Source organism: Leuciscus leuciscus, assembly GCF_965113295.1.
Source record: "Leuciscus leuciscus genome assembly, chromosome: 19".
In the NCBI taxonomy this organism is placed as follows: Eukaryota; Metazoa; Chordata; class Actinopteri; order Cypriniformes; family Leuciscidae; genus Leuciscus; species Leuciscus leuciscus.
Window position 1 is genome coordinate 33,993,359 of NC_138743.1, and position 16,482 is coordinate 34,009,840.

The window sequence follows — 16,482 nt, forward strand, 5'->3', positions numbered from 1 at the left end:
TATTAATTTTACAATTACTTTATATATTTTCTGTCATTAAAAACAAGATCAGCGGAACTGAAGCGAGGAAACGCAATCCGCACGGACCGATTTTTCCTACTTGCACCGTGTCAACAGAAAACCAGCAGCTGCACACGTCACTTCCGGTGAGAGACTCGCAGTCGCAGGAGTTTGACACCATGGCAGCGTATGGCGGTGAGATTTACCTGTCAACATTTATTAATAAATTGAGTGTGGTTAAACTGTGTGAAATTATATCTACTTATTTTGACTTCCAGAAATGGGAGTAATGCCTGAAATTGCACAGGCGGTGGAAGAAATGGACTGGCTGTGAGTTGTCTCCTAGTTCAGGGGTTTTCAATATTTTTGACCACACTTCGAAAACCCCTGTCATAGTTCTTACTCGCCTCATAAGTTAGTAATCCATGCATAATTAAAGTAGGTATTGATTTGATCTTCTCTTTCAGGTTGCCAACAGACATTCAGGCCGAATCCATCCCGTTGATTCTGGGTGGAGGAGACGTGCTTATGGTCAGATCACCGTCATAACCAGTGCAGTGTGTGTGTGTGTGTGTGTGTGTGTGTGTGTGTGTGTGTGTGTGTGTATACACACTCACCTGTGTGTTTATGTTCACAGGCTGCTGAGACTGGGAGTGGAAAAACTGGAGTGAGTGTGAATCCTTTCTCATAAATCAATGCTGAGCGTTGGGTTTTTTGGTGACTCTGCACTTTGTTATAAAAAATATATTCTATGTTCTATTTTATTAAATATAGTGTATATATATAATGTATAGGATCAGTGAAATGTGAACACAAAATGAATGTGGTCTTGTAGGCGTTCAGTATTCCAGTCATCCAAATAGTCTACGAGACCCTTAATGACCAGCTGGAGGGGAAGAAGGGACGCAGTGCTGTGAAGACAGGAGGAGCAGGTATTCAACTATCATCCTTCAACTAATATATATACATAGCCTTGGTTTCTCTTATTTTACATTGACATCTCATCAATAACATAACCATCAATTTTTATTAATTTTTAAAAAGAAATTTGTTCAACAGAAGACAATTAAACCTGATTAATTTTACCTTCAATGTCTGGAGTATTTTGAGACGGCTAGCGAACTACTTTCCTGACATTTGCTCTCATATATTTGATAAATTATTATTTTCAATTCATTGATTGTTGTTCCTGGATTTGTTGTCCACCCCAGTTTTCAATAAATGGCAGATGAACCCCTATGACAGAAGTCCAGCATTTGGTAAGTGTTTAACATTTATATGTAAAATAGGGTGGTCCTTATTTTTAAAGTCTCCAATTGTCATGCTCTTAACCCTTCAAATTGTTCCTTTTATATAAGAAAATACAGCATGCCAATTTTTATGGCAGTAACATAATAATTACTGGTAGCTCAATAGCTTTAAACTTTCTGAGATTTTGATGATTTTCGTAAAAACAGAGCATTTGAAATGGTATTGTACCTGGCTAGTAAAATTCCCCCCAAAATCTCCATAAAAGCATCTAATGCACCATATATTCCTAAATATGTATTTTAGATGCATATCTCAGTTTACTTATTGTAGAAGCTAAATCCAAATTCATCCATCCATGACCTGGTTTAGCAGATTTACCATTCCTGGTGGAATCAATACATTTATCTATTGATGATCACCTTGGTTATTGTTTGGGTTTAGAGCACATTGATTTTTTGGTTTAAAAAATGACATTACGTTCCTTGAAATTGACCCGGAACTTTGGCCGAAACAAGCAGATTATCAGGAGCCACAGGCAACCATACATGCAATGAAAGTAGTCAATGATCACGCCGAGAGAGGAGTGGCTCTGACTCAAGAATACAATGGCTCTCTCACACACTCTGAAGAACAATAGCAGTTTCTCCTTCATGTGGTGGAAGATCACCGACGGATCTATCCAGACTGCAGAAAGTCAACACTGGCTGCTGAGCATCAGAAATGAGGGATTGTTGAAAACTTTGTGCTTTTTTTTTTTTTTGAGATTGTTGTCATTGTTGTCATGTCAGTGTTGCTCTGATTTAATTAAAATGTAGTTCATTTGCAGCAACTTTTAATATTACTTGCATATCACAATAACGCCACACAGCTTAACATAGGCAATCTTCCACAGGATTGAGCTACCTCTAAATATCATTTGTTTTGTCAATATTTTCGCATATTTCTAATTTTGAAGTTAAAAGGAACAGTTTAAGAGGTTAAGACACTAACATTTTGCAAAAAAAACAAAATTGGACTTGATAAGGACCAGCCTAATGTAAAAGGCCTAACCTGGATTGATCCTTAAGGCGAGACACTACAGGTGAATAGGGTAAAAATGTTAACTAGCTGATATCACCATGCAACTTCCCCAGTTGATTACCTACATTAAGGTGAGAAAAAAAATGTGTTACAAGTTTTCTGTAATTTAATGTTTAAATATGCAAATTAGGCAATATCTAATTAAATATGTGCTAATTTGCATATAATTAAAAAAACAAAATCTGAGTATTGGATGAAGCCAGGTTAAAAAAATATTTTTTCATTGTGTTCACATATTAGATGGGGGAAAAAAATTACAAAGGGATTTATGGATATCTACTTTAGTTATCCTGTAAATCAGAAAATACTGTCAATAGCCTTAAAAGTATTTCTGCCATGTTTTTTGGAATAAAATGTTATATAAATCAGGCTAGGAATAATATATTTACAAATCCCTCTGTAAATGTCTTCATAATATAATTAGGTACAATACTGGAAAGTTTGGTGTATATAGATGCTACTGAAGTGGAGATTTCGGACTTGGAGAATGAGAGAAAAGTCATTTTGAGAAAACGGGCTTTAAAGATTTATCATCAGCCAATGAGATTGCGCATTCAGCCCTTTTACTTTCACGATTGGTTGCTGATAAAAAGAAAATGACCATATTTGGATCCGACAGCATTGTACAGGAGAGAGAGAGAGCTTTCTAACGGTGTATGTGATGACAGAACGCCAACTTTTGTTGAATTTATGAGAAATCTACAGACGCAAACAGACAAAGTGTAGTAAAATAAAGACCTAAATGTGTATTTCGGACTTTTTTTCACCACAAGTCTGAAAGAAGACATGTTATTGAAGACAAATATCCCAAAATCTCGAAATAAAAAAAAACACGATGTTTTTGCCTGCCGTGTCTCGCCTTAATTCTTCATTGTGATTCTGCAATCTTATTTTAACTTCTTTGTTGCAACAAAATTATTATATAAATTTTTTTTCCCCCTCAGCTATTGGTGCTGATGGCCTGTGCTGTCAGAGCAGAGAGTTCAAAGAATGGCATGGCTGTCGCTCAACCAAAGGAGTCACAAAAGGTAAGAGAACATCCTTTTTGAGTGTTCTGTCTAAAAAACCAAGGGAATCCTGTAAGATTCATTCTTCACTCCTTTTTGTCCAGGGAAGTATTATTATGAAGTGACCTGTCACGATCAGGGGCTGTGTAGAGTGGGCTGGTCTTCTGCCCAGGCATCACTGGACTTGGGTATGTTTCAGTATGACCTCATTACATTGATCTGGTGGTTATAACATAACTTCAGTTATAATATTGTTTGTTATTGTGTTTTTACCCCTCTCTTAGGAACGGATAAATATGGATTTGGCTTCGGAGGAACTGGAAAGAAATCTCACAATAAGCAGTTTGACAGTTATGGAGAGGTAAGGCATAGTGAGGGCCTTTGATTTGATACTCCACTTTTAGAGGTTTGACATGGTTTATGTGTTTTCCAGGAGTTCACTATGCACGACACCATCGGATGCTACATAGATGTGGATAAAGGCCATGTGTCATTCTCTAAAAATGGTTAGGTTTGTCTTTATGCCTTTGAGATATTTTTATTAAATAAATTAATAACATTTCATATAATTGAGCATGTTGTCACACATATGGCATGTTGAATGTCATTCAGGTCACACTTCTGAACTGGGTCAGTAAGATTATTATTTTTTATTTTTTATTAATGCTTTTATTTATCAAGGATGGAATAAATTGATTAAAAGTGACATAAGATATTTATAAAGATTTTTATTTCAAATAAATGCTGTTCTTATGAATTTCTATTAATCAAAGACTCCTGAAAAAAATGGTTTCCCCAAAAAATATTAAGCGGCATGACTGTTATCAACATTGATGATAATAATAACGATGATAATTTATTTTTATTTTTTATGGAAGTTATTTTAAGTTGTAACAAGCCTTGGTGGTGAGCATTAAAATCTTACTGACCCCACATTTTGCAACTAGTGTACATCTATAAATGTTTTGTATCACAATATTTCTTTGGTACCAGTGTACCATGCAGCCTTTTAATGCAAATGCCACTGTAATTGATTCCTGATTGGCTTTCCCAGGTAATGATCTGGGTTTGGCTTTTGAGATTCCTCCGCAACTGAAAAACCAGCCCTTCTTTGCTTCCTGTGTGCTGAAGGTATCTGGCACATACACAACTAGCTACTCTTTACATATGATAAACAACCTTCTCGTTGCTACGTAACGTTTCTCTTTACACACCAGCCATTCTTAAAATGTGTATTTATGTCAATCAAACACAGAATGCTGAACTGAAATTCAACTTTGGCGATGAACCTTTAAAAAACCAACCTAAAGATGGATATGTGGCCCTGAACCAGGCTTCAGATGGTCATGTGGTCAAATCCAGCCAGACAGGTGAGCTTCAAATCAAATAAATTTCTTCCTGCCTGCAGGGCTTGTATTAAAGTTTTCTTGCATTCTGCCTGTCATGTGTTTTTGTCCTCAGGCAGTGCTAAAGTGAGTCAGGTCAAATCCAGTTCTAACGCCCCCAAAGCACTCATCATTGAGCCGTCGAAAGAGCTGGCTGAACAAACCCTCAATAATGTCAACCAGTTCAAGAAATATGTTGACAATCCCAAACTAAGGTGAGCTGAGATTGACATAGGAGCTGCAGTGAGTTTGATTATTGTAGTGTGTGGTGATGGTTTAACTGAACATCATGATGTTATTGCAGGGAACTTCTGATAATCGGAGGAGTGGCTGCTAAAGAACAGCTCTCCGTTTTAGAAAGCGGGGTAAGTGTCCGAAGTATACAGTATAGGGCTGGGCGGTATATCGAGTTTGTAAGATATATCGATATATATTTTTTGAAACAATATGAAAGGAGGCAATAGAGCTGGTAAGTCCCGCCCCTTCCGCTAACCCCACTGGACCTCTAGGTTGAAAAATCGTCAATGCAAGTGAATGTGAGAAAATAATTATTTTCTGGTCCCGTTTGAATTTTGCCATGAATGTGAACATATGTTGTCTGTGAATTTTTTATATACTACAACTCTTCGCTGCTTTCGACGCGTTTGATATACATCAGACGGGAATCTGGAGAAAGAACAGCCCATTTGGTTTGAATGGTGACATTTGGGTACAAAACACACAGGCATCTCGATTTGTCTCCATAGATTATCGCAGCATTAGCACCGTGATTTGACAAGTGGAGGGAAAATGTGTTATGGGGTGACGTCACATATAGGCGACATGTAGTCTTTCTCGTTATGTCTTTTCCACAACTGCTAGCCAAAGAATCGTACAATATACTGTCAAACTCGTAACATGAAAAATTATATTAAAAATTCACAGACAACATATGTTCACATTCATGGCACAATTCAAACGGGACCAGAAAATAATAATTTTCTCACATTCACTTGCATTGACGATTTTTCAACCTAGAGGTCCACTTGGGGTTTTACGGATGGGCGGGACTTACCAGCTCTATATGGATAGGCTACAGTAGTTTGATACGAGCACATCTGAACAATAGTGGAGGACGCAGTGAAAGTACATAGTACAATTTGTCCTAAACATGTTATATTAAGGGCTTCAAAATAACTGGTAAGATTTAGTTAACAAGTTTAAAGCAGCTTGCCCAGTCAGATGCTCTGACAGATACTGTTGCTGACTGACAGATTGCACTGTTTAAAGCGTTTGAGATGTGGTGCTTTCCTCAGTGCTTAACTTACATTTCACAGGTATATTCTCCATCTGTAAATGTTTGAAAGTCAAACAAATATGTCCATTTCACTGTTAGGGGAGGACGAGCTTCTGCAAGTGAATCTCCGCTAAAATCCAAGCTTCCGTGAATAAGCGCCGCCACACGCCAAACCGAATAGTAGCGCAATAATTCGGACTAAAATATACGGTAACACTTTATAATAACTGCACGCTATTAATCACTAGTTAAGCATTAGTTAACAGTTAATTCATAATTTATATAAAGCATTAATAGACATTAATAAGCAGTTTATAAATACAGTTATAAATGCTTTGTTCTTGATTTTAAAGCATATCTATGATGTGTTCAATAATTGTATTTTCATACTTTATTAATGATCAATTTATCATTTCTAAATGAAGTATTGCATTATTTACAAACCGGTTATTTAGGAGTTGTCAGTGGTTCATAAGATCACTTAGAAAGTGTAAGTAAATTAATAAACTGTTTAAATACATATTATTATTCAGACATATAGTAATAGTTACTTAGTGTGTTAATAAATGTTTTATTAACATGTATTTCTACTGTAATTCATGGTTATTTCAGGTGGTTATAAAGCATTTAGTAGTGATCAGTGAACTATTTTTGTGAGCTCATCTGAAGTGAGGACTAGTTATGCCTTGTTAAGCATTTACAAAGGAGATTTAAAGGCTGTTAAATATTTGTATGTTCTGTATCGCTGTGTTGTGTTTTTCCTTTTTCTGTTTAAAAGATCAATGAGCCTTTAAATCTCCTTTATAAATGCTTTACAAGGCATAACTAGTCCTCACTTTAGATGAGCTCACAAAAATAGTTAACTGACCACAACTAAATGCTTTATGACTACCTTCATTTACTACATTTACTTACACTTTCTAAGTGATCTTATTAATCAATGACAACACCTAGTTTGTAAATAATGCTATACTTCATTTAGAAATGATAAATTGATCATTAATAAAGTATGAAAATACAATTATTAAACGCATTATAGATTTGCTTATAAATCAAGAATAAAGCATTTATAGCTGTATTTATAAACTGCTTATTAATGCTTTATGAATGATGAATAAACTGTTTAGTAATGCTTAACTAGTGATTAATAGCATGCAGTTATTATAAAGTGTTACCAAATATGCATATTGCTAAAATGTTTGTTGTTGGAGACAATAAATGTGCCATATGTGGACGTATATGTTTTATGAAAGTTACCATTATAATGGGGTAATCAAATGCAGGCTAATATAATTAGTTTGTGCTTTTGTTTTTATTTTCATTTTTAGTTTAGCCTTTAGTCCATTTAAAAACAAAAGCGTTATTTTGGTTTTTAGATTGTAATGTTACAATGCTAGAATGTAACGTGATTCTAACCACCTTTTTGCACATAGCCTACATTACATTCACTATATTTGTTTCCATATCCTTCAATATCATTTCATTTCATTTCGTTTATTTGGTTTATCACTAACAAATATACAATAACAAATATTCAACTCATCATACATAACTTTTGATTAAACCAAAGGGTATAGGCTGAAGCTCAAGGCTTATTAACGCCTATCCCTCTCAATTTTCACAAACAGTGCTCAATTCTCTTCTTACAAGCACTTGAAACAACAAAGTCATAGAAATTAATTACCCAAAACTTTTCTGTATGAAAGTATCATCTTGTTTCTCAGGAGCCTTTTAAATCCACTTATTGTTTGTGTCAATTTAAGGTCTATATGCAAACAATTCCATAAATTCACTCCTCTTACAGAAATTGTTCTGCATCTAACATTTGTTCGTACCTTCAATTTTTTAAACAAACATGTTCCTTTTAACTCATACTTACAATAATGTTTCTCAAACATACTCAATTTTATCAGGCAGCATTTTATAATATGCTTTATACATTGTCAATGTAACCTTGTAATCCACTAAATCATAACATTTTAAAATGTTTAATTTTATAAATAAATCATTTGTATGATCCCTATATTGTGATCTTTAGATTTTTTTAATCAAAAAATGTTTCTTCAATATCAAAATTGTTTGTAGGTTATCATTGGACAGATTTTCTTTATCCAAGTAGAAAAACGTAGATATATATCATATATCGCCATTTAATCAAAAAATACTGAGATATGATTTTTTGGGCCATATCGTCCAGCCCTAATAGCTTGGGGTTTGTAAGAATTTAGGATGCATTACATGGATCAAAAGTAAAGACATGTATAATGTTAGAAAATATTTCAATTACATCAATGAATCCTGTAAAAATCAAATTTTTCACACAAAAAAGAAATGTTTTCAACATTGAAAATAAGAAATGTTTCTTGAGCACCAAATCAGCATATTAGAAAGATTTCTGAAGGATCATGTGACACTAAAGACTGGAGTCATGGTGGTCTTTGACTGGAAAAGGTTGAAGACCCCTGTCTTAGACCATAACATAGAATTCAAAACATTAGACTATAATACAGTTTAGAACCATTTTCAACATTAAACAAAGTTTACAATACTATATATCTTTCTGTATGAATACTTTATCACTTCATTGTCCTTTTAGGTTGACATTGTGGTTGGGACCCCAGGAAGACTGGATGATCTCATATCCACAGGAAAGCTGGATCTATCCCAAGTCCGCTTCCTGGTGCTGGATGAGTGTGTATGTTGAACACTTAAGCTTATGCAATTCTCTACAGTTTAGCATTAAAGGAATATGAGTTCGGTTGACAGCATTCATGGCATGCTGTTGATTTCACTGTCAATCATTTTGACTTTTAACTAAAATTGAATGTGATGTTTTAATGAAAACCAGTATAAATGTTTACCATCATCAAGATTATAGGTTAAATTTAGCTTAACATATGGGAAAGTGTACAAAAGAAATGCTTTTATTCTGGTTTAATTAATGTGTTCAGGATGGACTTCTCTCAGCTGGCTACACAGACTTTATCATGAGGGTCTACAACCAGATCCCTCAGGTGACCTCAGACGGCAAGAGACTACAGGTGATCAAAGCTCTGATATCGGTTTCCCATGAACATGCATTAGAGTTGTTCATAAATGAAGCACGTGTGTTTTGTAGGTGATCGTTTGCTCTGCCACGCTCCACTCATTCGATGTGAAGAAGCTCTCAGAGAAGATCATGCATTTCCCCACGTGGGTGGATCTGAAGGGAGAAGATTCGGTACCGGAAACGGTCCATCACGTGGTGGTGCCAGTCAACCCAAAAAATGACAGGCTTTGGGAGAAACTGGGAAAGAACCACATCAGGGTACATATGTAGCAAACATCTCACTTCATCATGCCTTTGCCTATATGTACAAAGAGTCTAAATCAGTGAGGTTGTCTTCCCAGACGGATGAAGTTCATGCCAAGGATGACACGCGACCTGGAGCCAACACTCCAGGTATGAATCATCCAGAAATATGCTTCCATGCTCGTATTATCAATTGTGAACTTTTCAAAAGGACCTTGACTTGGTCTGATATTAAGGTCTTGCAGTGAATCATTTTATATGGCTTTATCAGAGATGTGGTCAGAGGCCATTAAGATTCTGAAGGGAGAGTATGCGATCAGAGCCATTAAGGAGCATAAGATGGATCAGGCCATCATCTTCTGCAGGACAAAGATCGACTGCGACAATATGGAGCAGCACTTCATCAAGCAGGGAGGAGGTGAGGCGGGCTTTTAGTCCAACAGCCATTATATGCCATCACATCTGGATGCAAACATTTGGCTTTTACTACAGGGCCAGACAAGAAAGGACACCAGTTTTCTTGTGTCTGTCTTCATGGTGACAGGAAACCAAATGAGCGCAAATATAACCTGGAGCGATTCAAGGTAAAAAAAAAATGAATAAATCGTGCCATTGAATAACTTTATTAATTATAGTCACTTTCTTATAAAAGTATTCTTTTATCATCTTCACTTTAGAAACAGGAAGTGAAGTTTCTGATTTGCACAGATGTGGCTGCTAGAGGAATCGATATCCGTGGTGTTCCTTATGGTAAGAATTTCTCTGTTTACGTTTCCTATAACTAGTATACGGAATGATTTTTAATTATCATTGTTTTTTGCCACAATAATAACTTATAGTTTTATTTATGTATATATATATGTAAGGGATAATCCACAGCTAGCCATGCATTAAGTAAGGAATAATTGACGACAGGCCGTTGAATTATTAGAAAAATAATGCACACCCGAGGTGGTAATGCGGTCACGATGCGAAGCGGAGTGGCCGTTACACCTCGGGTGTGCATTATTTTTCTAATAATTCAACGGCCTGAAGTCAATTATTCCGCTTATGCTACAGTTACCACACCTCGAAACATTGTTCAGATTATGTATTTCAAGACGTTTGTAAAGTTTTTGTCATTAAAACGCTCTTGTATGTAGGACTAATTTCTTACGCATCTAATCCCATGCCTCCGTTGCTAATTCCAAAACGTCATTTCAGAGTTAGTAACGGAGGTTTGAGCCGCTGATAGCAGACTAATGCTGGGGACACACGACTAGCTGACACATTCTCTGACTGTTTCATCGACTGCAGCAGATTTTAAACGCCGACTTTGAACACAGACTGAACGCGCTGAACACGCGTTTGGGCATGATCAGTCATAAGTATCAAATTACATTCATAACCGGCCTTAAAGTGTGTTCCCGGCTTTATGCAGTTATTAATGCAGTTATTAGAGAGAGATGTTGCAATAATGAGACAGAAAAGCATGTGCGTCAATATTATTATTTATTAATTACATTTTACATTTACATTTACATTTACATTTATTCATTTAGCTGACGCTTTTATACAAAGCGACTTACAATTGCTATATATGTCAGAGGTCGCACGCCTCTGGAGCAACTAGGGGTTAAGTGTCTTGCTCAGGGACACATTGGTGTCTCACAGTGGATTCGAACCCGGGTCTCTCACACCAAAGGCATGTGTCTTATCCATTGCGCCACCACCACACCATTAATTCAATTCGTTTCAATTAATTCGTTAATTCTTTTTTTTTATTTTTTTTATTATTGACAGATGGCAGTAGACTAGCCAAATAAATGAAACCCAAAGCCCTTTTAACAAGTAGGCCTATCAATAATTATTTATTTGTTAAATTATCTGCAATAAAAATCCGTGCTGCAGGACTATCCATTTATTTAGCCTATATTCAGTTTAATTTTCTATTGATTATAGATAGGACTTTATAGTTTATTTATTCAAATTAAACTGCATGTTTCTATTGATTGTGAAGCTAGACATTGAAAATTGCAGATCAAGCGCATGGGGCGAAATGCTTTTTCTTGTTATGAATTGTATCCTATTTTCCGTTATTACAGTTGACTACGCGAAGTGATATGGAACTGTAATGCGGTCAAGACCTGCCTGGAACTACTTTAGCCGTGCGTTTCCCTGAAAATAATGCACACCTTAGAACGTTCGTCAACCAATCAGATTCAAGCATTCAACGGCCCTGTAGTATAAAGGATTTTAATGCACGACGTAGAGGCGAAGAACCGACCGACGCGAAGCGGAGGGTGGTTGCCTCTACGAAGTGCATTAAAATTCTTTAATGCATGGCTAGCTGTGGATTATGCCGCTTATACCTTGGTTATTTGCCAAGTTAAAAACAAGTTAAAGCTGTAACTGATGTTCACAGTGTAATTTTTTAACAGACGTGTAAAAATGACGGTTATTTTCTTAAGTTACGGCTCGTTAGTTCAAGCACTCCGTCCACTTTAAATAAAGTAGAGCCATCGGATTGCTTTTATTTGAATGAATCATCACATTTATTTAAATTCATTATTAAAAGAGAGAGACAGAGAACTGAAAGAGAAGGAACAGAGAGAGAGAGAGAGAGAGAGAGAGATGCGTGCGCGAGTTAACGTTACCTGTGTGCGTCTCTTTAAAGTCTAGCAGCTACAGTCCCCTCGTTGCTTAAGCATATAGCTAACTTAATGATTCTTTAATGGATTTATTAAAATTATTTATGAATGACAGGCAACACTGACAGTGACAAGGCAATCTTTATTTGAACTAATGTCATTTATTTATTGTTAATTCTTTGTGCCGCTTTTTGTCATTCAACAAGTCTTCTTTTTCGTCTTGTGCCTGGGCCCATTTCTCAAAATTGCCATATTCACCATACAAATTAAACGATATGCAAAAATCATCCATTTAGCCTACCTAAATAAACGTTTTCATATGAGTCTCTCACTCTGCTTGCAAGTGTAACTGTGTTACTATGGTTACCAATGTTTATAGTAGCGGATTCATTTCGAACTGTAACTGTAATCAAACTGACTGGAACTACCTGTGCATTAAAGGGTTTTACTGCACACCTTCCAGCCAATCAGAATCGAGTATTTAAACAGCCCATGGTATAAATATATATATATATATATATATATATATATATATATATATATATATATATAATTATTTAATTAATTGTTTATTTAATTGTTTATTTAATTATTTGTTTAATTATTTAATTTAATTAATTATTTTATTATTATTATTATATATATATTTATTTTTTTTATTTTAATAATGTAATGTTTATTTACTATATTAAATGAAAAAAAATAAAGAATTATTATTATTATTATTTATTTTGGTTTATTATTAAATAAGTCATCATTAATTAATATTCATTTATAAATAGATGAATATACTATTAATATTCATGCCAATTTAATTTGCAAAATGATTGCAATTGTTTAACTGTCAAGTTAAAATGCTATGCTTACTTAATTTATGCAAAAAATAAATGCATAGCCCATGAACAGCTGTTTTCTGGTAAATGCACAGAGTTGTTGAGCGCTGTTTAACAAATCCAGCAACGTGCCTTTCATTAATAGACCTGTTGTTTAATAAAACATAATTTAAAAATTCAATCAAGCCTATCTGAAATGAATTCAGAAACGGATAATTGCAGTATTGCGTTGTGTTTTGCAGTGATAAACGTGACTCTGCCGGATGAGAAGCAGAACTATGTTCACCGCATTGGGAGAGTTGGCAGAGCGGACAGGTGACGGACAGTGTTTGTCTTGTATCATTACGTGTAGATTGCGATCTGTCAGTGTTTGTGTGAATATTTGTGATGTCCCTACAGGATGGGTTTGGCTATATCCCTGGTTGCAATGGAGAAAGAGAAAGTAAGTAGGAAGTACAGGAGAAGAAGTATAAATGTATTTTGTTTGTGTGTGTGTTGTTAATTGTATGTGTGTGTGTGTGTGTGGTGCACACAGGTGTGGTACCACGTTTGTGCCAGCAGAGGGAAAGGCTGCTATAACACCAGACTCAAAGAGAGCGGAGGATGCACTATTTGGTACAACGAGAAAGAGGTGAGAACTGCATTTGCATGACATATTCAAACAATATTCTAACTTATTTTATCCTTATTCTAATTGTGCTTCTGTTTTAGTTGTTGTCAGAAGTCGAGGAGCATCTGAAATGTACCATTACTCAGTGTGAACCTGACATCAAAGTTCCTGTTGATGAATTTGACGGCAAAGTGACGTACGGGCAGCGCAGGGCTACCGGGGGTGAGTGCTTTCAGATGTCCTGTTTCTAGGCCATTCACGTTGTATCTCTATCACTCATCTCCATATCTAAACCTCACCAGGTGGTCTCTATAAGGGCCATGTGGATATATTGGCCCCGACCGTACAGGAACTGGCCAACCTGGAGAGAGAGGCACAAACTTCCTTCCTTCAGCTCAGCTATCTGCCCAACCAGCTCTTTAAAGCATTCTAGAAACACACTCGCATGCCTCAAATAATCACAAATGAAGACGATCGAGGACAGGAATGTTTGTCACTAACTTTACATAATAAATGTATTTCATTTCTGGTTCATGTGGTTTGAATGCAAATATGAAATTTGCTTGTGCTATTATTTACTTATTTTTTTTGATCAATTGATTGTTTTCAATTGATTTTCTTTAATATTTTAAGTATTGAAGAAATGTAAAAATTGGTTTTGTTTTTCCAAAGCATTGTTAATTATGCAAGTGGTCAACCTGAAATAAATGAAAAGAGCATAATGCTTCTGTTTTCTTCAGTTATTGTGTTTACAACATATAAGCAGAGCTCATCTTTACAGTATTTGAGAAAACTCCAGTGAAAATCAGTCGATGGAATTTTTTTTTTTTACTAAAAATATCTAAAAAATATTATTTAAATATTATTTTCATATATTTAGAGCTAAACAATCTATTATACATTTATTACTTATACTATAGGCTACTAATCACAATAAGCATACGTACGCCAAATAACAAGCACATGAAAATTTTTTTTTAAAAATGAGGAATATTTTTTTTTATATATTAAATGTATATGATTATGTAATCTATAGGGTTTCTTGCCTAATAACAATGCAACAGAATTCCAGTCAACCATTCTCACTATGCTCCAGTACCTCATACTAACACTAGATGGCGGGCTTGTCCCAATGAAGAGATGTCCACTCTCTTACAACTGCTGAGACGTCCATTGTAGGGTTCATGTCATAAGCACTACTTTTATTTATAGTAGAGCAAAGTCCAAAAGAGGGCAATGAAGTTAAATGTCATTAATAATCTAAAATTGCATCACTGTACTCGCAGTGATCCAGCACGGTATGGCAGACTCCTGTTTAAACTCAAAATCACACACACAGGAGGACATCTCTCTGTAATTATACCCAAACTAACAGCACTGCTCGTAAACAACCCTGCATTTTACACTAATCCACACCAGACCACACACACACACACACACACACACACACACACACACACACACACACACACACACCTCAACTTACATTCCTATCCTAAATTCGATTACATAATATGGTTACTTATGGATTCATACAACAGATGGGACATCACAGAGCCTGTCTCTGATCAAGTTCCTGACCATAATACTCAACCTCTGTCCTAAAGCAGAACCAACCTATCAAAAGTGAGATGTTTAAAAGTTTCTATTTAGCTTTTCTTTTTTTTCTCTTTTCATGTTATGTAACTGCAGTAGCTCTGTGTATATATATATGTGTGTGTGTGTGTGTGTGTGTGTGTGTGTGTGTGTGTGTGTGTGTGTGTGTGTGTGTGTGTGTGTGTGTGTGTTTCCACTCCCAAGCATCTTTAGGAGCAAATGGTTTCCAGCTGCCAGAGCCAGTCTTACTTCCAGTGGTGAAACGGTGACACTATACGTTTGTCCGCCTTTTGCTCACTTCCTAAACCCTGCAGTCTCACACTTAACCCATTCAGCATGCTTCTCTACAGACTAATGACACATTTCAGACTGATAATATTGCATTCTTCTCATGTCTGAAGGCCATTTTCTTCACATAAATGCTGAAAAAGGTGCGGAAAGAACAAAGATTAGACAATGTAAAAATGTAACCAGGGGCCCACGGCAAGATTACAAACCGGTCCAGATGGAATCTTGTCTTTTTTCGGCTAAAAATCTGTGGGATTGAGTTAAATGTGTTGAACAGAGCTAGTGGCCTGCATCCTAATGTTCAGATTAGTCGAAAGCTGCGTCCAAATATATACTTCCATACTATATAGTAGGCGAAAAACAGTATGTGAGCCGAATTCAAAATATTCATGAACAGTATTGATAAAAGAATGGGCTAAAAGTTCCCGGATGATCTATTACTTCCCATGAGATTCTGAAGTGTGCGGTCGATAGACACTTTTCTGTCCCATGAGGCCAAAAGAGGATTTGTGAATGGCAGTGAGGAGATGCAACTGACGTCATAGATAGTGGATGTAGTACGTCCGAATTTCACTTTTTATTTTGCCTACCTTTTGTCTTCTACATTCTCCTTACCATTGTCTCCTGTTCTTCCCTCAGACTCGTCCCACAGAAACAGTCCCATGGACCCAGACCCCATCTCTTAAACATTAATAAAGACTGGTTTCTAAAGTACTTCTTCCTGCCTCTGTGTATTAATGCTCATGGGTAGCCGTAATGGGTTCCATTCAGACCTTAATATTAAGTATTTTACTGTTATTTGTCAACCAGATTCAATAAGACATGTTCACCTGGCTTTACCCAATGTTTACATCTGTTGTGGAATTTATGCAAATTAGCACATACGTAATTAGATTATGCACCGTTTGTCCATGTTAACAAACAATTTCAAAAAACTTGTAATACAATTTTTGTTTGTCTTGATGTAAGTAATCAACTCAGTAATTTTCATGGTGATATCTAAAGGTTAAAATTGTTACCCTATTCACGTAAGAAAAGTATGAGTGGACTATATTTGGGTCATTTTCCAAACTTTCCCCTAATGGGATTCTTCTGGGCTTTTTTTTTTCCTTACTCAGAACATATTGAGGATACAAAATCAGTTGAGTTTGCTTCTGTTGCAATTTGTTCAAGGTTGACCCCCATTTTGGCTTAAAATGACTGGACCAATTGACGTCATATGGATGTAGTACGT

The 16,482-nt window shown here is 35.8% G+C and overlaps 2 protein-coding genes across 2 annotated transcripts in view; one reads left to right on the forward strand and one right to left on the reverse strand.

The window, feature by feature from the left end:
• The window catches only part of nbas (NBAS subunit of NRZ tethering complex), a 187,830-nt gene extending 187,720 nt beyond the window's left edge, over nt 1–110 (reverse strand). Inside the window, exon 1 of the mRNA XM_082147804.1 lies at nt 19–110. The gene's annotated coding sequence lies outside the window, so the exon portion shown is untranslated. The remainder of the gene's footprint in view (nt 1–18) is intronic.
• Nucleotides 106–14,088, forward strand: ddx1 (DEAD (Asp-Glu-Ala-Asp) box helicase 1). The gene is made up of 26 exons (XM_082147917.1): nt 106–195; nt 279–330; nt 468–531; nt 638–667; nt 836–932; nt 1,212–1,259; nt 3,276–3,359; nt 3,443–3,526; nt 3,623–3,699; nt 3,772–3,844; nt 4,393–4,469; nt 4,594–4,708; nt 4,800–4,938; nt 5,028–5,088; nt 8,596–8,694; nt 8,951–9,040; nt 9,118–9,306; nt 9,390–9,441; nt 9,563–9,709; nt 9,784–9,875; nt 9,969–10,041; nt 12,997–13,069; nt 13,154–13,196; nt 13,290–13,385; nt 13,466–13,586; nt 13,667–14,088. The coding sequence occupies exons 1-26, from the start codon at nt 180–182 to the stop codon at nt 13,795–13,797; spliced, it is 2,223 nt and encodes a 740-aa protein (XP_082004043.1). The 5' UTR covers nt 106–179; the 3' UTR covers nt 13,798–14,088.
• Nucleotides 14,089–16,482: the final 2,394 nt, after the last annotated feature.